Raw genomic sequence first — 22,195 nt, forward strand, 5'->3', positions numbered from 1 at the left:
AATGCCAGAGAGTGCGTCTACCATGACGCTGTTCTGCCCTTTGATGTGATGAAGTTACAAGAACTCAGAGACTAACCGAGAGCTCGAGACAATACAGGGAACAAAGGTTAATGGCCTGTAATGACACCAGAGGCACAGAGCACACGAGAAACAAAAGAAAACCTGGGGAGGGCCCTCGTTTTAGTTTGGACTTGTTTCAAAGCTGCAGGTTTATGTGTGGGAGATCTCTGTTTGAGCTGTTTCCCTTTTATCTGTGTGCATACATGTGTAAAAACTAATCCGTGCAGCCTTTGCTCTCACAGCATTTTACAAAGTTCTGATTCTGGGACAGAATATAAGCTGGGCGGGGGGAGTGAGGAGGGGAAATCTCTTAAATATGCTGAACCCTTTTATTCTGGGATAATCAGCTGAAATAGTCTTAAGTTTTAAGGGATCAAGAACACAGTCCTCTGGGTCTTTTTGTTCCTAATATCTTGTTGCACGTGTTCTGAATGTTGTTTTCAAACTGCCTTTGTAGTTTATGTCACAGGTTTTATCTTTGCAACCTGATGAGCTAGGTCCTGCTGATACTACACGCTTTAGTTGGTTGTGCAGAAAGCACGTTTTTTATTCTTGAGTCAGTCTGCTGCCATGTTTGCTACAGTTCCAGCTGTGGAAAATTGAATATAGAACATTATTCAGTCTATTTGTGGATATATCATCTGTTAATAGATCTTCATTCCTGGTTTCTTTGAGAACATCTCTGGCTGAAGCAGATGGCACTCACTTCATCTGTGTTGTCCAGAAGTCAAATGATCGATGAGATGCTCTCCTTTTATGTGAGCGTGAGAGACGGTAAGAAAGATCACAAAAAGTCAGTTAACAAAGAAGGTTGATAACCATGGTGGGGTTTTAGGTTGGTTCCATCAAGCCAGCTAACACAAAGAAAACCTGTCTTCATCTTTTAAAGCACCTCAGTTTTCTGCACTTTATTTTACTTTCCCGTCTCTATTCACCCCACCAGCTCATCTTAAATCCTGAAACCTCCCCTAGCTATATCAAGTGTACTAATGGACAGATAGTTGATCCAAGATCTCCTAGCAAAAGCTTCCCTGAAGCAGACTCAGAGCTTGTGATTTATTACACCAACAGTACCTTCTCTGATTATCCCATAGGTCACCATATATTTAAGAAAAATGGACCCTTTTCCCGTTTTAATGTTTACCATGTCAGTGCGACCCACCTGGGCTTTGCTTTTGAATGTGGCAAAAAAAACAAAACAACCCAAAATGTTCAGAAACAAGATGACGATGGTAGAGGTTACCTTTCAAATATATCTTATACTTTGATTTTTAGTGTTGAAACGACATCAGGAGCTCGCCTTACTGCTTCTATAGCAAAGCCAAAGATCTCCGACAGCTCTGGGTATAACACTGTCCTTTTTTGCAGTTTGTGTGAAAGTAATCTGGAACAAATGGAAGACACAGCACATGCTCAGTTTCATATTCTTTATTTACTGGTGCCGTGGTGCGTTCAGGGACCTGGCATGGCCACCGGCAACTCCTACAGCAGGAACAACAGAGCTTTTTTTCATGAAGGAAAATATACTGAACATGAAGGGATTTAAAAAAGCAAACCAAAAAAAAAAGTGTTTTAGCTTTGAACATCAAAGCAAAGATAGTCACTCAACTCCAAAGAAAAAACAGCTTAAAACACATATCTGTCTATTAATTTTAAGCAGCCGCTTAACCAAAAAACACAACTCAGGTTTGGGATCAATGTAGCTGGATAACAACATGTTAGCCAGGATAAGTTAAGTCAGAGTTGTTTTCTTTTTTTTTATTAACTCTCATGCATCACACCCAGATTGTTTTCTTACTTTTTCAAAGCACACAATCCACAAATAGCTGCTTTTCGGGCCCCAAACAAACAGTAAACGAACGTTTGGTGGCCGAAACACGCGTTCATTCAGTTGAGTGTCACAACAAGCTTGAAAGGAAAATAAATGTTTATATTAGCATCTTTTTAACAATCAGATTTTACTGAAAAAAAAAATAATTCCCCCCCAACAGGGTGAAAAAACTACAGATAATCTACACAAACCTTCATACGGTTGATTCAGACTCTCTATGAATATGTTATAAATAGGCAGAGTGAGAAGGGACGGGATAAAAGTATAAATATATGAAAATAAAGACAAATATAAGGTGACAAACAGACGCAGGAAGTCAAGTCTAGGGGTTTTTTTTCAGTATTTTCTACTTATAATTTTTTAGATTCTCATGTTTTGTGTTCAACAAATAGAATTAATAAGAACAGAGTAGCAGCGGCAGGTTTTTTAGTTTTTGAACGTTTAAATATTTTTTTGGGGCTCTGTTGTCCCCGCTGCAGGGGATGATGGGAGCTTACTGCAGGCCACCCGAACAGCTTGGCATCACACCGAGTTGGGAGGGGGAGGGAGAGCGGGACGGGGGTCATTTCACCGCAACCAAAACAGTCTTAACCACTAACATCATCTTCTTTTTAGCGGCAACTCTGAATGGCAACTTTCCCTTCGGAGCTGCTACTTTTTACTCAGAATCTCTCAGGCTTACATTTTTTTTTAGTCGGAAAGATTTATTTTTCTCTTCCACGACAGTTTCCTGAAAACAGGAAGATGATGTTGGCGTACAGGCGATTTTGGCAGACAGCTTCCTGTTTGGTCTCTAGGAGGCGCTGGCTGGCTGCAGAGGCGGGCAGGGGGAGGAGCTGCCTTCCTGTCGAGCTGGCAAAACTCCTCCTCCTCCGGCTATTGGCGTTTTTGCCCCTTCCTGGACGGCGGTGGTATTGGTGGTGGTGACGTCTTCGTTGTAGAGACGTTTAATGCCATCGTAAAAATCATCCACCTCCATCTCCTCCACCTGGACAGGGAGAGAGATATTTATTGCTACAGCTACTGATTCCTATATTCTGCTTATTTTCAGCTCCATATTTTTATTCTAGGGTAGCTTTGCATGATTCAGAGTTCAGAATAAGCCTCGTTTGTTCCTAGCTGAGCCGCCCAGTTCAGCCTCTGTTTGAAGCAGCCTCATTTAACTGCATTTCATCTCCTTCGAACTAACTTGTCTGAGTAATTCACCCTAGCAATTAGAATATTTGAACATCAGGTGGGTGGAGCTTCTGTGCCTATGAGGACCAGAGTGAGGCTTCTTGAGGCTTCCCTTCTGTCTGACATCATCAAGAGGAGAAAAAAAAGTGTAACAGTGCATATATGACAGGAAACAGAGGAAATAACAACAGGTCCAGCCTAATATCAAATGTGAGAAGAAAATAGAGTCACCTTGCGTTTGGTCGAGGCCTTGCAGCGCAGTGTGACCTTCTGCAGGTGATTAAGATGGCGGAGATGTTTGGGGGGAGAAAGCAGGGCTGGGATGCTGCTGTCTGCAGAGGAGGAGGAGGAGACACTCAAGGGCTGCTGGCTCTCCTCCTCTTCCCCACCATCAGCAGTAGACTGTGGGTGGGCAGAGGTGACATGGTCCCTGGAAGACTCGGTGGTGGAGGTGATGGTCCCTACAAAGGAGGACATCACAAATACAGCTCACGCCCTCTGATGCTAACACTTGCTTTATGAATATAAAATGTGGCTTACTAAGAAAACTTTTTTTTTTCTCCTCAGTGGCAAAACACTTTCACAGGTCCGAGTTGGTGACTGGCTCAGTAGCATAATGTGCTTCAAGAAAGATTTCAGACACTGTCCTCCAGCAAAATCTGATAAGCAGCTCTGATGTAGAAGTCAAACATACCCAGTGTGCAGCAGGGTGGTGTAGGCTGCGGGGGCTGGTAGATGTACACGGTGTTCGGAGGCAGGGGAGCTCTCAGTGTGGAAAGACTACGAGCCACCAGCTCACGGCTGCGAATCAGCTCAGAGCTGTCGATCTAAGGAACAGAGAGAGAGACTTATCTTTACACAAGCTCTGCAGCCCTGACCTGATGTGATGGACAGAAGCATGTGTGCTCGCCTTTAACTAGTAAAATTCAGTTTGATCACAGCAGCTTGTAAAATAGTCTTAACTTCTAGTGGAATCGTTCATGTTTGTGTTCACAATTTTTCATCCTCCTGCTACACAAAATCAACATTTTCTCATTTTAAAAGGTGAAAAAGTCCATACGTGGACAGGCTGCCATTGTTCGAGACATACGTGTCGTCATCTTTAATCTGTTCCCCGTTTAGGTTTGGTCAAAAATGACTTCATGCTTTGGCTTAAACTGCAGTGGTTGCCAATTTCTTTGTGGCCAAAGTGACGCATCGCTGCTTTATGTGGACAAAATACTACAGACGTGAAACGAAACTAAAAGTGTCTTGTTATGAAAAAAAAAAAAAAGACGTGATAATTTATCTTTATCTGTACACACAAAGATTATGAGGATGCAGCTGCTTTGTTCACCACTTCTGAATGGCTGTCATGTGACCTGTGCTTTGTCGCTGATGGTCAGTTGACAGCAGCGATCGTGGCTCAAGAGTTGGGCGTTCGTCTTGTAATCAGAAGGTTGCCGGTTTGAGCCCCGGCTCCGACAGTCTCGGTCGTTGAGTCCTTGGGCAAGACACTTCACCTGTTGCCTACTGGTGGTGGTCAGAGGGCCCGGTGGCGCCAGTGTCCGGCAGCCTCGCCTCTGTCAGTGCGCCCCAGGGTGGCTGTGGCTATAATGTAGCTTGCCATCACCAGTGTGTGAATGGGTGGATGATTGTGTATAGTGTAAAGCGCTTTGGGGTCCTTAGGACCAAGTAAAGCGCTATACAAATACATATAGCAGACATACCAGGCTCCTGTTGCCTGGGTAACCCTCTAATATATTTACTGCCACACATCAAAAAGCAAAATCCAGCGCTCTCATTGGTAGTCACTTCAATTGTTCGCCTGGACATTCAGAAAACTTAAGGCTCGCCCACTGCACACCTCCAGGAATCTTTTCAAATGACGGTGCTTGACGCCACTGGGGATCACTTCCTGTGTGGACACCACTTACGCTCTGCCACTTTTCTCATCAAAAGTAAGAAGTAAAATTTATTTACGTATTCCAGTTAAAATCCCTTCATCCTACTTCAATAAGCATGTTACACGCCAATATAGAAAACACATAAAAATATTCCACCTTTAAAGTTCCTGGTTTCAGAACAGTGAATTTAATATCCATTTTTTTTCCATTCATTTTTCATTCATTCGCTTCCGCTTATCCTTTTCAGGGTTGCGGGGGGCGCTGGAGCCTATCCCAGCTGTCATGGGGCGAGAGGCAGGGTACACCCTGGACAGGTCGCCAGTCTGTCGCAGGGCCAACACACAGAGACAGACAACCATTCACACCTAGTGGCAATTTGGATTATCCAATTAACCTATCCCCACAAGCTGCATGTCTTTGGACGGTGGGAGGAAGCCGGAATACCCGGAGGGAACCCACGCAAACACAAGGAGAACATGCAAACTCCACACAGAAAGACCCCGGCCTGATATATTATATTCAGGGCCGCCCTGAATTTAATATATACAGTAAAATATCCTTTTCTGTATTTACGGGACAGAGCTGTTTTTCTGTTTCTTACACCTAGTCACATTTTTTTGTATTTTTGACAAATTACTGTAAAACAAGTCATTCGATGGAGATCCTCTCCATCCATCCTCAACCTTTTTTGAGCCACGGACCGGTTTATGTCCGACAATATTTTCACTGACCCGCCTTTAAGGTGTCGCGGATAAATACAACAAAATAAAACCAGTACCACTACCAAAAAAAGAAGATTTATTCATAACACACGGGAAAAGACCCAGGAAAACCGAGTTAACGATAAAAACTATAACAATAAAAACCCTGAAAACCATAAATTTCCCATTTCCCTACAGTTCTACTCTGATGAGCCATAAAGTAAAGAATGAGGTAAAAACAAAGAGAAGGCTCTCCACAAATCTGTGTTTAATATGAGTGAGGTGACCGCGGGTGCCCTTTGTCTGACAACAGAGCTCTCCTCCTGAAAGTCATGATGCTCAGTAAAGAAACTGTTGCATTAGTTCCTCTCGTTTTTCCTCATAGTACTTCTTCCCTTTCTGCTGCAGTCATGCTGCAGGTGTAGCGCCCTCTGCTGGTATTTGTTTGCTCTTTTTTCCTCTCTGTCAGCCTGTTTGTCTTCCTGTCATCCAGAGTGAGTCATTGAAAAATAAATGACAAAACTAATTTAAGAAAAAACAAAACAAACAAGCAAAAACAGAAAAAACAAACAAACAACATAATTTGTTGGGGGGGTTTTTTTGTTGGTTTTTTTTAATGCTAACAGGAACTTGGAAAGGAACTCAATGAACTTAATAAAACTTGAGGACCACAGTTTCCTTTTTGTTCAGCAGTTTAAAGTTCTACTTTCTTAAATGAGGTAAATGGTTTTACATCTGCAGCTGGTGCTTGGCTAAAGCCTCAAATGTCTTTCTTTGCCTATAGTTATTGGTCGTTTTTACTTAGGATGACAAAAACCAATCAGATTCCAGGTTTTTTATCATGCCACACCAGAGAAATATTGCACAATGTGTGTGTGTGCTTGTTTTTTTTAACTGAACTACTGAACAGCAAATAGAGGAACAAGCCTAACAGCTTTTACTTCCCCTCGCTGCTCTCTGACACATCTTGTATATTAAACATGGCTGCCCATCAGTGTAGACTAATAATGACATTGGAAAGCTACAGTCAAATCCCAATCCCATAAAGAAGTTGTTCTAAAGAGGTCACACGAACACCTGAAGTCTTCAGAGATAAACTGAACTATGACAGAGCTCCAAAGACTGACAGACTGATACCTGCGCCTTCCTCAGCAGCTCGATAGTGAGAGCCAGCCAGTCAGGACAGCAGTTCTCCAGCTCCAGGGTGAAGAGGGCCAAGGCCAGCATGGATCCTCTGAGCTATGGAAACACATGAGGGACAAACGTGCTCAAAAACCAAGCTCAAGTTAAGCTTACAAAATGACACATTAAATAAAAAGAGAAGTGAATCAAAGTGGAAATGTTAAAGGTTTGGTGCCATTAAATTGGTCTGGAGTCACAGCTTGTAACAGCAAATGTGTTTTATAAACACACTTTTGATAAATGACTGTGGTATGCTCTGTTTCCTATGATAAAGATTATTTTTGGTAAGTGTGGCAAGTTTGTGACCTGGTTCTTGCTCTGTAGGTTCTAGTCAGAGTGACCCTAGAGCTCACAGCAAATATTCAGAGCAGAAAAGAGCATCCATTGCAGCAGGACAAGATCAGATCTACACACCAGCAACCTGGCCAGTGAGCAAGCCAGCAGGGAAAACCTGTGACACTAGCCTGTTAGCAAAATAGTAGTAGGGGCTTTCCACTGTGGCGCGACTATAAGCGGTTATATTTATTGATTATTAACCCCTCAAAGACTCACTCTTAGCCAAGACAGGCCCTGACATTGAGGTCATAACACTGCATATATACATAAATATCATAATTTTATTATTTATTGTGTTATCTTAATATTTAAATGAAAAGTGGTATGAAAGGCTCCGTGCTGAAGGCATAATATCTTCAATCTGTAAAGTAAGAAATACTGAGTGTGTGTGTACCTGCATGAGTGTGTGGTCAGCCAGACAGTGGTAGAGTTGCTGAGTGAGCAGGGCGAGGTGCTGAGAGCGGTTAAGTCCCAACATGGAATCCAAGAACCCGGAGCGACACGACAGCACCATCGCGTGGAACTGGAGAGGAAGGAGAGGAAAAATTTATTGATCTGAATGAAGAAAAGAGAATCTGTGAAATTAACTGCAGACTGATTTGAATTGGAAGCAACAACAGCACAAAAAAGCACTTCTAAAAACTGGATTTAAGTGCATTAAAATAAAAACAAAGAAAACCGCAGGAATTTCTTTTTGCCCCCAGGTGTCACTAGCTGACTTTAATCACTTTAAAAAGTAATAATGTGTAAGCATTTGTGCTCGTGTGTGATTAGACGTACAATGTGCAGAAAGTCCAGCGCTGTGGCGGTGTGCAGGTCCCAGTTCAGTTTGTCCAAGATGATCCTCTCCATCCTCAGGATCTCTGAGGGAGAACAGCCGCACCCGCTGGAGGCGGCGAGCTCCTTCAGTGATGGCACACACTGGCAAACACACACACGGAGTCAGCTCTAACTGTCCTGATGCACTGCCTACAATCTAGTGTGTGTGTGTATTCACCTCATCCTCCTCACAGGTCTTGGCAGCCAGGAAGAAGCAGGCGATGGCAATGCAGCGCAGGTACTTTGGACGGGCCTGACAACAGTTAACATGATTTATCAGTTACGTATAATTTAAGGATTATATGTTTAATCAATCTGAAAAACCTTTCACCATCTACTCTCCGGGTTCACTTTTAGCGACTATTCTGGTTCTTCCAGGAGAATATCAGAGTGTTCCCAAACCAGCCGAGAGACTTAAGGGCCTCATTCATGAATGTGTGCTTAACCATATGTATGAGTGTTTTGCACACAAATCTGTGATTCATCAACATTTTGTTACCTGAATTTGTTTTTTACTTTACCTTGTTTGCAAGGTCAGTCCCGTCTTACAGAGTTTTCACACATCTTTAAAGTCATTCTACTGCTGCCACCACCAAAAATAACAAGAATAACTCTGGACTAGAAGAGTCAGGGAAACTACCAATCCTCTGACTGATCGATGAGCTGCCAGCCCTGTTTCGTCAGAGGGGATTTCTGTATTGCTCTTAATCTGGTCCCTCACTCAGGACTGATTTTCCTTAGGAGACCCTATCAGGGGCAAACTGCCCCTGACATCATGGTTCCTGGGATCATTCGGGCAGGAACCCGAATGATCCTGCCCCTCCACTTCCAGTTATTGCTTACCAGTTGGAAGGGACTGAAGTGAGAAAGGACAGGTGCACTGGTGCAGTGCCTGCAGTAATATGAGCAGTATACCAGTTGATTGTGGTGAAAGCAAATCTGTTAATTTGCCAGTCGAAGTACACTCCCGCCCTCACCTGTGGTCATCAGCTGTGAGTAGAGACAGAATGAGGGGGGGGGGCTGAGCTCCCAGAGATGGGCTGAGCCAGGCACAGAGTAGAGCTAATACTCCTCTGGCTAACAGAAGCCATGTTTCTATCCTCTGCTTACTGTATCTGAGTCATTCCAGTTCCAAAGTATCCAAATGTATCTTCAACTGAGGACAGGCCAAAATGTCCACGATTCCAAGGTCTAAAGCTACTCATGAAGATAGCCACAAGCACACACAGATACAGTGTTAGGTAGTGTTTGCGACCACAAATAAACAGAAACCAGCTCCTGATAAACCTCAGTGAGAAACTTCCTGTCTGTGTGGAGGGATGCTGACGGGACAATTGGAGCTCACGCTTCCTGTTCCTGTATGAACACACACCGTCAGCTATGAGGCAGGAAATTTAAAGAAAAATCAAGAACGTTCTGACATTGCCCCTCCTAACAAGCTGAGGTCTTGTCAGAAGACCTCTGTTCCCTTTACAGTCTGCTTCCTTTGTGTGGTCTTACACTTGAGCAGCAGATTTCAGCTCCCACACATAAAAATCAGACATTTTCTAGTCCATCAGAGTAGACAAACAGCCAAATAAATGCTGTGTTTACAATAAAAAGATTGCACCTTAATGCAAATTAGGGAATATAGATTTTATCTAACATGATACATTTAAGCTAGTCTAATGATTTCAAGTTCAGAGAGAAAACTGCGTAACACTAGGATCATAGGATATTCATAGTATTTTCATATTCTGGAGTATCTGGAGGAAACCAGAATTACAGAGATGTTATCACTCTCATTCATGATTTTGGGCTACGTGAGGCCGCTGAGGAATAAAAAGGACTTTAATAAATGTTATGCGTTTTATAATAGTGGCAGTCTGAACATCAAGACCTACATTCACTCTGTTGTTAATAAGATGACCTTCATTGGTGGCAGAGTCCGATGTTTATCTGCTGTATGTCATATCTGAGTTTCAGTATCCTGATAAAGGTCTAAGACTGACAAACGTTTGATTGTAGTGAAGATTTCTTTAGAACAAATGAAACTAAACAACAATGAAGAAAAAGAAATGTCTTTCATTTGATATATGCTTACAGGAAAACACCATCAACGCGAGCCTTAAAAATGACTTTACACTTTTAGTTTGTTTCCCAGAAATGTGTATTCCCCAATTGACTGATGAGTGGTTGCTGGAGGCTGTTGTTAGGTGCACCAAAAACACAATGGCAATTGCTTTGGTCATTTGCAGACTACTGTGCTTGCAGAGTTCTGGCAACAGCAAGACATAACTTTTACTCTGAAGGCAAATTAATGCTAAATCAATGGTTTGGAAATGATTTTGTTTGATGGTTAAATTTTTTCCTTTTGTAGTCGTCAACTGTCTGCGAGCTCCCTAAACTGGCAGCTAGCCATCAGACCTTTGACAAGCCCAGTCTTAGACAGGCTCTAAAACCATCAAGTGTTCTTGCAGGAATGATTAGTTAGTTAGGCAAACATAGCCTGCTTTGTAGCATAAGTTGCCATGGTGATGGCACGAAGTGAAGTAAACGATGTAAGTGAAGTGAATGGCTCTGAAATCTTAAACCCTCCCTTAAACACACATTTTTCATTCACTTACTGTCTGTTTATTATGAGTTCTATTACATTTACTTTTTAAAAGATTCCCTACACTCAGATTTTCTGATTGGAGGTTTAGGTTGCTCTCTGCAAACCCTCACATGCTAACAGCAGGATTTACAGCACACCTGTTGCTCTCTACATACCTTGATGGGAGCGAGAAAGCGATCCAGGATGCTGACAGCTAACACCAGCGTCTCTGGGTACAGCTGCAGCCTGCCATGGACCTCCGTCAGCCAGCGCACCGCCTCGTCCCGCTGGGCCGGGGAGATGTCTGTATCCTGCAGACAACAAAAAAACCAAAACATTAAGACTGACTCAAGGGTTCGATGTCATTCATTATTCCCTACAGCAAAGTATGACACTGTGCAATTTTTATTTATATATTTTCATATTATTTAGAATTTTTTAAAACTTGTTTATTTTATGTTTTGAAAGCTACTTAAATGTGTTGTATTTAATAATAACTATTAGTAGTCATCTTCCATTACCATTTCTACAACGCAGTCCTGCAGAAACACTGAGGTTTAAGCCCAGCGTTATACCCAACACTGAACTATTTGTGGAACAAAGTTGGAAAAAACAAACAAAGAAATTGGAAATCTTGCAGAGCCTTTTTTTCCTCAAAGACTTCCTCGACAGGGCAAAATGGGGTTAGACAGCAAACTGGAATCTGATTTCAGGTATTTCAGGACAAACTTGAGGCTTCTGCGACTGACACACTTCCACTAAAGGGCCAAACAGGATCCTAAATCAGCTTGGCAGGCGGATTAGACTTGCCAGCAGATCTGCCTCAAAAACATTCCAAGAATTCCTTCTGTAAAGCATCTGAGAACTGAAAGAATTCACCAGCTGACGCACCCTTCTCACAAGTTTGTAACACTAAGATAAAATGGGTTTATATGCCATGCACAGGCTTTCTGTTTGGAAACTCCACTGGATTTTTAATTTGTTAGTTGGTTGAATGGTTCAACATTCAACCATTTAACGGCATTTATGTTATAATTACTGCAGAATGAAAATAACCCTGCAACAAAATCTGTTAAAGCATGACGACACACTGCAAAACCCATGTGCACAATAATAAACTGTACAATATATATGTCTACTGAGCCACTTATTCGACCTTTGCTGTGCTTTAACAAGCCATCTCATTGTTTTATTATTCTGCAGTACAATGAATTTACTGGACTAATTTGCTGCTTTTTCAGCCCCTTTATTGTATGATATTTGGCTACAGTGGTTTAATTTAGTCTTTCCTGCAATTCTGTGTTGTCATATTTCATTTTATGGAGCTCCTTGACTTTATTTAAGCTATTAAAGTTTCTGTTGCTGTAACAAAGAAATGTAATAACTTTTGGGAAAAACAAAGCGCATCCTTATTATAAACGAGTAGAAAATGTGCAGGTCTGACATATAAACCCAGGTGAAAAACTGCTTTAAATGAAGATAAAAGAGAAATAATGTTTCAAAAGATGGATTTTTTTTTTTAGCCAAATCCTACTATCATACGGTGACCATATTTTGATTTCCAAAAAAAGAGGACACTTGGCGCAGTCATGAAGAACTTTAATAATAGTGTTTGCTTAAAAAAACTTTTACATATTTAAACGATGCCTTCTCTGTGTGGTTAATGAATGGGGAAATAAAAAAATGTCATATAGGGTTTTACAAGTCATCAAGTGCAAAAAAAAAGAAAAAAAAAAAAAAAGAGGACGATTGGTCACCCTATACCAGAGGTGGGCAACTCCAGGCCTCGAAAGCTGGTGTCCTGCAGGTCCAACACAGCGGATTTAAATGGCTAAGTTACCTCCTCAACATGTCTTGTAGTTCTCCAGAGGCCTGGTAATGAACTAATCATTTGATTCAGGTGTGTTGGCCCAGGGTAGCATCTAAAACCTGCAGGACACTGGCCCTCAAGGCCTGGAGTTGCCCACCCCTGCCCTATACTATCATTAACAAGTAGAGATTTTTTTTTCCCACCCATCCATCTATTCTTTGCTACACTTGTCAACTGTTCATCCTCTTGTGTTGCTGAGCATCAGCTGCCTTAATGTTGTTTCATATTCAGTGTTACCAGCTTGTCCTCTTGGCTTTCTGTGTGTGGACAATTATTAATATGTATTACCAAACCTTTTAACTATCACTCTACAGGGCCGAACCCTAACACAAATTCTGACCATTTAAAAACTCTAAAACAGAGTCTTAACCCCTAAACAGGCATTTTGACACCTGAAAGTTTAATCACTCTGATGGACTAAAAGTTACATTGGTTCATAAAAGAGAATTGGACACATTTGATCTAACCTTTCCTCTTTGGTGACAAAACACAGATTACAAAGCACAATATAATTTTAGTTTATAGTTCAGAGCTTTTTACTCCTGTCGCACTAAAGGTTTTGAGATTGCTACAGTGCTTAAACCATCAAACGGCACTAAAAACCTCAACAGCAGCAAGTTTCTACAAAAACAATGACCCTGTTAACACCCAAACATCAGCAGGACTCATTACAGTCAGGCATCTGTGCATCAGACATGAGCCAAAAGTTCATTTGTGTGTGAAAGTGGTTTGACAAAGGTGGTAATTACATTTCAAAGCTGCCATTAACTCCAAATTACCAGACACTGTAACTACATGTAATAGTCAGTTATGTGCTAAAACTGACACTAACCTAAAGGGGACATTTTTATATATTCCTGTACTCTACTAAAGTGGAGTAGTTCAAAATAACTTTAGTCTCTCTTACCGCTAGAGTACTTTAGTTCATCTTCTATCTAAAACGAACCATTTTAACTGGCTACCCTCGTCATCAAAAACAGCAAGTGGGAGGGGCTTCTGAGCCTCTATGATATCACAGAAAATCAAGAGTAGAAAAAACTTTCAAACCAAGCGTTCACAGCAATCTGAAGCCTGAGGTTTTGTCTCACAGGGATCACTTGTAGATATACTGATGTTCACTTCTGGAACTATAATCTATATGTATATGAAAATAAAGGACAGAGCACAATAGATCCACTTTAAACCTGCTGGTGAATGTACTGGACTGGCCATTAAATGGTCAATTTTCAGAATGAACCAGAATTTAAGATATTTTATTTTTATTTTGATGTTTCCGTGTTTAAATGAAATCCTATAACAAAACTTAAACATTTCTGATTCGTCACATAGCTTCTGTAAGTAAGTGGCTTACAGTTTCCAACACTGGACTTGCAGGAGAGGCCAAAGGTCAAAGCACAGCTGAATGCACCAGCCAATTAATCTGCAACGTGACACCATCTGGCCTCTCAGCTCTTGACTGTCCAAACTAAAAACAACTGGCCTACTTCCATCTTGTTTGTACTGGCTGGACACAGAAGACAAGCTCAGTCAGAGGCTAAGGGAAGTAACCCAGACACCAGCTTAAATTAACTTCTTTCATCTCTCTCTAACAATTCACTGGCTACATAGTCTCTGCAGTGTCTTCAGGGTAACTTTGGCCAGCCATCCCTTATCATTAATATCAGAGGGATGGTCAAGGCTTCCTGTAACTTCCTGCAGGGTGTGCCAGTCAAGTTAAGAAACTCATCAAATTTTCCAATCTAAAAATGCTTTTTACAAAAAATTACAAATGCCAAAAAGCTACACAACACAAGACTGTTAGCCCAGAAATTCACCACCAAGTCTGGATTTACTTTTATCCGAAATGACTAAAGATCTCCAAAAGGCATCTGTGAAGGTTCTCAGTCATCCAGGTCATCATAGTCTAAGGAGCTTGGAAAGAAAAGCGTCTGGACATCTTTAAGTTGCTTGAAGACGTTTCACTTCTCATCCAAGAAGCTTCTTCACTTCCAGGGTCAAACGGTGGAGAGTCCCAGATTTACCCAGATTTAGTCCCAGATGTTTCATTGACTTTTTGCTTAGTGACTTTTGCTCGCTGTGACTGTAGTGTTTGAGCACCCCTCTTGTTTTTACACCCTGATTAGACCGACTGCCTCCTTGACCTCTAACAGTGGGCTCCACACCTGCAAACTGGGCTAAAGGCACTGATAAACATCATAACTATCTGTTACATCATTTGCTGGAGTTTACTGGCCTCTGTGTTATCAGCTCAGTACTACAAATGAGCTTGGCAGATGTCAAAATGAAGGTTTTTGTCAACCGGAAGTCACGGCCGCTCTCAGTCAGAATTTTTTTCTATTCAACTTTCACTTTTCACATGATAAATGTCTGTTTGAGCCCCACTTCTTCATCTGCATTTATTTCGCCTTCTGGATGCCTGATGCAGACAGGGGAGATCTACCCCTCCCAACCCAAATTGGGAGGGGTAGCTCTAGAGGTGACTTTCTCCCTTTTACCCTTCCAAACTAAAATCCCTGCAGTATAAAATGACCTTTCAACACGTTTCTAGCTTTTCCACACAGAGACAGTGGTTGACACACTAATTCTTGACCTTCTTCCGCATTTAAAATAAGACTCAGCCAGATGTTTCTCTAAATATAGCCCCAGTTAGTTGTTGTCTAACCCTAGCTCCCAGGATTTAGCTCCCAAAACATCTTGCTATCTCCAGATAGCTTCTGATGGGTCCTGTTAGCTCCCTTGAACTCCTTGTTGATGCAGCAGTAGGTGAATCTGAACTGCAAACTTTCAGTAGAAAAGTTCTATTTTATCCTTTTCTTTGCTACAAACTAAACGATAAAAAGGATGTTTCATGTTTATTGTGTTCTGTGCTTCTCTCATATAACCTAGTCTTTGTATTCTCGTATACATGGACTGTTAAATCATCTCAACTCAGCTACTGTTTTTCAATATGCTAGGTAAATAAATAGGTACTTCAGCTCTAATCTGAATACTTCTGGCCATGACGTGTGCCTGCTCCAGCGCACGTAACCATGGGACCATAAAAACACCTGAGTCACCTAATGCAGGTGATGTTATGTATGTTATCATGACTACCGCTGCATTGCTCTCTGGGTGTATTTGGACAATGGTATCAGCACTCAGCAGACAAAAAAGACAAAACCTTCTGTATTTACCAAACAGGGTGATACCTGAGAGAACACCTCCACCTTCAACAACAACAAAAACCTCCACCAGCTGGAAAACACAACAACCGAGACACGTGACAGGACTGAACTGAACTGAAAAATATGTTAGTAAGGAATCAAAATCCACCACAGCACCACACGGGGATTATTGACCCAGGTCATGACCCGAGACAGAGGAAAAAGGTCACCTGAACCTGTCAACCCAGCACAAGGTTCATGCTGCTTGTTTGAATAACCAATCCTATTTCACTAACTAGATAACGTGTTTTTGAAGAACATACCTGAACTAGTTGCTAGAGACATATGCCTAATATTTAGCTAAATAAGACTAAGCTGACACTAATGCTAAACTTAGATTGGGCTTAAAGTAGAGAGGAAATACAAAAAAAACAGAATATATCTAAATTGAACTAAACTAGGTACAGCTCATGTTATAAAGGCATGTAGGAGGGTTATTCTTGACTAAAATAAATCTCCATTTTCTAAACATTTTCTTATTTTTGACCATCTGATAAACAGAACTGTGCAATATCCTAGGTAAGTGACATCATGTGAGAACATGCACATACACTGGGCGAGACCACCTGAGGGTGTGATGAAACAACACCTCTGTGACGTCAAATAACGACATGTTGAGACGTTCCCAGTAAACGGGGCGAGACCAGCTGGGCCGAGTGACTGTTCAGTGACTCAACGCCATGTTTCTTCTGCCCTGCTGCTTTGTGATTACACAGTGTCTGTCTATGATAATGTCTGGGAGCAGACTACTCTCTGCAACTCCATTATCAACATGCTGATATGGCACCATTCGAGAGCCATAAAAAAATGACAATCATTACATAATCAACAGAAATCAAGTCAGTTTTGTTGGACCTGTGTTGTCTCTGAAAATTTGAACTTTGAGTCGCCTAACACATTAAACCTGTCCGGTATTATTTGTCCAATATTTCAGTGCTGATATTTAAAGACCTTTCAGTGCCGACCCCTTGGCCTGCGCCTCTATAAATTGAACTAGTGCCAGCTCTTTTCAGTAGCCTCGTCTTAAATTCTTGGCTCTATATTTCAGTGTGTAGATGGAAACCCAAGCCTGTGCGAAAGATTACATAAGATGGCCAGTGAGGGCTGAGGCCTTGTGGCAGTAAAGCTCACTAAAGAACCTTTTAGGCAGCCTGTAAAACATTCACCACTTTGTTTCCTTTAGGATGGATGGATTTACAGATACATATACTAGTTTCTCTTTGTCATTTACCTGCATCCTTAAGCTTCTCCCTCTCTATCTGCACGCCTCACTTACAGTTCTCCTGCTGCATGTGGGAAAGTTGTGTCATTTCACACTGCATTTGTGAATGAGGAGGTCCCAGAATAAGGAAAATGTGCTAATCAGGTGGGTTAGTGAGATAAAAAGGCAACAGATTACAAACACAGTTCTTGGAGGCAGTTGAATATTTACTTTGATTATTTTTGCCATATATCTCCGTTCCAGTGGTAGTTGTTCATATTAAAACTGACTGAAGATTAAAACAATGTTGTCAGCGTATGTAAAAAAACACATTCCAGTGGACCAAAGCTTGAGCTTCACACTATTTCGAAGTAATCTGTCTTTTAAAGAAGAAACACATTTTTTCCTTTTAAACAGCTGAGATGTAGCTATACACGTTTGCCTTCGTGTGCACAGATTTGTGGATACTCTTCCACTCTCTATATCTGTGAGCCCCACTCACTCACGGTCTTCTCTTGATGCATGGTGCTAACAATATATTTGTTGCACAGAATGGAAGAAGCTGGGAAAGGCAAGCCAAGAACCGAGAATCCCAGCCAAGCAATGATGCAAACAACCAATTTTTCCAGTATTTCCAATGTTTATTATCTCAGCTTCACTGTCTACAAATACCTCTCATAACTATGTGAGAAAAATGTAGTTTATTGAATTTTCTGATGTATAAACTGAAAATAGTTCACGAATCCCAAGCTAAAAACCATCGGATAGACGAGCCAACAATAACCCTCATTATTCTGCTTTAACTACCAACAGCACCAGCTCTAATGGAAAACATGCTATTAAATATAAATTTGCTGTAGTGCAATTCCCGTACTGGTTTTTCCATGTCAAATCATAATAGTTAGCTATGTGAATACATCAGTTAAATAAACAAGGGTGACTTGAGGAAGCATCTCACCTGTGATGAAGGCTTCTTTGGCACGTAGACCTTCCACATCTTGGCTTCCCTAGAGGCGGCCTTTTCCAAAAGAAAAGACAGCCTCTGGCGTCCCCAGGGTTCGGTGAACTTCATTGTGTCCTCCCTGGGCTGAGCCTACCTCCCCACTGGATACAGCTACCTGTACAATTGGAGGGGCATAATATCAGAACATTGCCACCAAGAGGGACTGCACCGGTGCTTTTATACTCACAAAACCACCTTTAAGATATAATTTTTAAGGACCACAAATGTGGTTTTCCAAAGCATACGTCTTTATTTTTCAGTGAGGGATTAAAAACAAAGAAGTGACAACATTTACTGAAGGTGGCAAACACAGTCATGAGTCCGCCGTCTAGGCTTCTGGCTTCTTCAAAATTGAATAAATTGAACCCTGAGGAGCTGATGATTATATTCCACTTCTGTCTTACGTCACCTATTTCTTACTAAATGTATCTTGTTCCCTGCAGCTGTCCTAAATGTCCCTTTTATATGTGTACATCATTTTTAATGGATTCAGAAAGAGATTATTAATTATTAATGGTCATAACAATAAATTAAAAACAAAAAAAATATTATTTGCAAATTACACCATTGCTCTTGTCATTTTGAGCTTTTCAAATATGGACCTCAAAACAGCTGATGTCACATGCCCATGGGCGACTTAATTGTTGGTTACATCCAGAGGTGGGACCAAGTCATTGTTTTGCAAGTCTCAAGTAAGTCTCAAGTCTTTATCCTCAAGTCTCAAGTCAAGTCTCAAGTAATGTCAGGCAAGTCAGAGTCGAGTCTCAAGTCACTGGTGTAAAAGTCCGAGTCAAGTCACAAGTCTGAAACTTTGAATTTCAAGTCCTTTCGAGTCTTTAAAAAAAAAAAAAAACGAAAAAATAATGTTGCAGTTATGCTAAATGTAAATATTAGACCATGTAATTTTAAAATCTGTGTTTTTCTCAACACATGACAAAATAGTGAACTTAGAAAATATACACAAATTGTGAAATTGCACCTCTTTAAAATGCAGCTCAATTAAACCTAGCTCCAAGAATAATTTTCACCGACAGTTCTGAGATAAGCTGCATGTTATTCTTGGATGCGGTTGTAGGACCAGCTTTAAAATCGCATGACAAAAATATCATACACATTAAAAAAAACTGTATCACCAACGTAGCCTGGACAACATTTGCTAGTTAGATGAAGTCAGCTATCTCATCTTAGCATATTTATATGCATATTTATAATCATACGGTTCTTGGAGTGAGTGCATACACTCATGAAGTTTAGTAACTTCAGGTCACTGCAACAAGCCCAGGTACAGTTTACCGACGGATGGGTGCAGGCCCTTGAAATGCACCGTGTAGAACGAAAGACCATCGTACGTATCATAAGTTTACCAGTCTCACAAATCGTCATCATAAATACACATTCGTTAACCGTTTATTAATAGGACCTTTGAGCTCAACGGTAATTAATTAGCAGTGGAAATAATTTCTGGTACCCATCACAGAAATGTAGCAGTGACAATAATATTGTATTCTGTAATCGTACTGGGCAATTAGTGATACAAAAAACCTGTTTTATCCTGTGAATAAAAGTATATGTTTTTGTCAATGTACCATAATAACAGAAGCGAAACGCAATATTGTGTCAGGATAATTCACTATTTATGCACAATAAACAAGGGAGCATAGCGCGACAATTTCTGTTCAGCGCCAGACTTGCTTGTAACCTATATCACCAATTATGTTAAGAAAAATGACGCATTAACTACAACAGCAGACTGACCTTCGTGTAAATGCTTGGAGCAGACTAACCTGTGAGCTGGAGTGTTCTGGGACGTTATATTTGATCTTTGAATGGCTGAAATCCAGGCCATCCGTCTTGTCTTTGTTACTTCGGAAACATGGCTCGAACAATTTCTCTTCAACGACTTAATCCGATAACAACCGATCTCTTTACCCGTCGGCTTCCCGTGGCTGTCATGCGACCGGCTATTGCAGTTAATAATACAACGGCTTCTTGACATTTTTGTGTTTCTTTTTATCGCTGTATAACTGATTTTAATTGAAAGCCTGCGTGCGCTAGTACCGCTTGCCACGAGTTCCCAGAATCCTTTGCGGTTCTACCCGTGAATGACGTCACATTTTCAATCTCTATATAATATGCATGTTAAATTTTATATTTGGGGTAAAATATCAAGTCTTTTCAAGTAAACCGGTTCAAGTCCAATTCAAGTCCCAAGTCATTGGTGTAAAAGTCCAAGTCAAGTCACAAGTCTTACAACATTTTTTCAAGTCAAGTCTAAAGTCATAAAATTAATGACTCGAGTCTGACTCGAGTCCAAGTCATGTGACTCGAGTCCACACCTCTGGTTACATCCATATAATTAATTTTTTTTTCAAATGCTTTAATTTTGTATGTGTAATTTTATCACTTTAAACTCTAAAGAAATTAGACATTTCCCCCCTGTTATTTGACTAATCTCAGAAAATATACTATAAATTTACCACGGGAATTTCTAAAATGCATTATTTTCCCTGTGCTTTTGCCACTGTAATTGCAAAAAAAAAAAAAAAAAAAAAATCTTTAGAAATTTATCAAGATTATTGTTTTCTGTAAATGTACCATTTTAATCTCTGAAAATATACACAATCTCTTTATTATGGCTCACTTTAATCTCTGGGTTAAAAAACAAATCTATAACTTTAGCATTCAATCTCTAAAAAGGTTCCGTTTTCCACCTGTACTATTACTAATATAATTTCAAACTACACGTATTTTTTTTGTCATTTTATTAATTTTATATCCGTTTTTTCCTGCAAATTTACTGCTTTAATCTATGAACATTTTTTACCCTCAGAAAACATACCAAGTTCCTGTAAATTTACCATTTTAATCTCTCAAAAATGGAGAACAATTTTTATCTAAATGTATTGTTTAACCGTCCGAAAATATAAACGTTCTAACCCTACATTTCCTATAAGGCTGTGGATCAAATTCAGGGCCGTGGGTGTTTTTGGGGGGTACTGAAGCTCCTGGAGATGCTTAAACTTTGACCTTATCGATCTGAAACGTTAGCTTTGAACCTAGCTAACCGTAATCACATCAGTCACCGTCTAATCTATGACAAACTGAAATCAAACAATTTCTCATTTTATCGGGAAACTACCGTGAATATCCAACTGGGAAGTCCCTTTCACTTCGAAGCACCTAGGCTTCAGGAGCAGGTGTATTACCGACCATTTCCTTATGATATAACCAAGGATCCGGCTATCTTCTGGAGCTGAGCTAATCTGAGCTAAGCTGTTCGCTAGCTGACGTAACATGCTATTACTTATATATTCGCTCTTGTTTAAAAACACAAACATAGTTGAAAATGTTGCTCGCTACTCTCCACTATTGTGAAACAAAAACAGCTGCGGTGCGTAAAAGAGTCTCCAGACTGCGTTAACAACACAGCAGAGACATTTAAATGGCTGAGTCAGATCCAGTAAGTAGCCGGAGCCTGGAGCCTTACCTCCCCTGCGAAGCGGAGAAGACCGCAGTTGGGTTTCATCCGGTCCACTCGGTTCAAGGACGAGAGAAAAGGGTGAAAACGGGTACCCGCACTTCACTTTAGTCGTCCATCGTGATTCGGGATAAAAGGGGGTTGTTGTATATAAAATATATAAAAATAAAAGAACGGAATATAGACTGATACGTCTACTTCCGAGGAGGGGACTCGGGGGGAAGAGCGAAACACAAAGTCTCCGCCCACCTCCACGCCGAACGGGAATGCAAAACAATCAAACCTTCAGCAGAGGGTCACGGTCATACTAATAGATGTACCTTCAGGGGGAGTTTGTTTAACAGTTTACAGTGAACCTAGTGTACTCAAGACCATCTAAGATCACCTGTGAGATGGATTCAGCATAGCTTCTACATATGTAGATGCAACCCTGTTTAAAAACACAAACAGCACCACTTTATACTGCATAGGGAGCCAGTGCAAGGCTGCTGACACTGGAGTTTATCCAGTTTATCTGTTAACCCCTCAGTAAATAGTCAAGGGACAAACAATATCACCTGCAAAAAACGTTGTTTTCTTGTTTTTTTTAAATATATATCGAATATGCACTTTCTTACAAAACAGTGATTTCTAAGATTCACAGCTAAATGCAACTGTAAATGATCTGCATGGCAATGACTCGAGAGGTTATGTTGACAAATAACTGGAGGTAGAGAGAACATGTAAAAAGAAAAAAGAACAGGCCCCAAGACAGACCCTTGTATAACTCTAGATGTAAAACTGAAATTAGTTAAGAGGCAAACCTTTGACTCCTACAGTATGAAAAGCAGCTTTCAAGTCCAGCAGAAAAAAAGCAGAGCAACCACCAGAATCA

The 22,195-nt window shown here is 40.8% G+C and overlaps 1 protein-coding gene across 1 annotated transcript; it reads right to left on the reverse strand.

Annotated features, from left to right (window-relative positions):
• Window positions 1-1,473: 1,473 nt before the first annotated feature.
• ccni (cyclin I) lies at window positions 1,474-21,562 on the reverse strand. The gene is made up of 10 exons (XM_086300069.1): window positions 21,331-21,562; window positions 17,799-17,958; window positions 10,743-10,877; window positions 8,170-8,244; window positions 7,953-8,093; window positions 7,567-7,695; window positions 6,792-6,893; window positions 3,762-3,894; window positions 3,299-3,528; window positions 1,474-2,879 (listed from the first exon to the last, which is right to left on the reverse strand). The coding sequence occupies exons 2-10, from the start codon at window positions 17,910-17,912 to the stop codon at window positions 2,685-2,687; spliced, it is 1,254 nt and encodes a 417-aa protein (XP_086156195.1). The 5' UTR covers window positions 17,913-17,958; window positions 21,331-21,562; the 3' UTR covers window positions 1,474-2,684.
• Window positions 21,563-22,195: the final 633 nt, after the last annotated feature.

This window comes from Aulonocara sp. 'chitande type north' Nkhata Bay, linkage group LG7, assembly GCF_057382095.1.
Source record: "Aulonocara sp. 'chitande type north' Nkhata Bay isolate Kocher_YH1m ecotype deep benthic linkage group LG7, A_spYH_male_GT1.1, whole genome shotgun sequence".
NCBI classification, from domain to species: domain Eukaryota; kingdom Metazoa; phylum Chordata; class Actinopteri; order Cichliformes; family Cichlidae; genus Aulonocara; species Aulonocara sp. 'chitande type north' Nkhata Bay.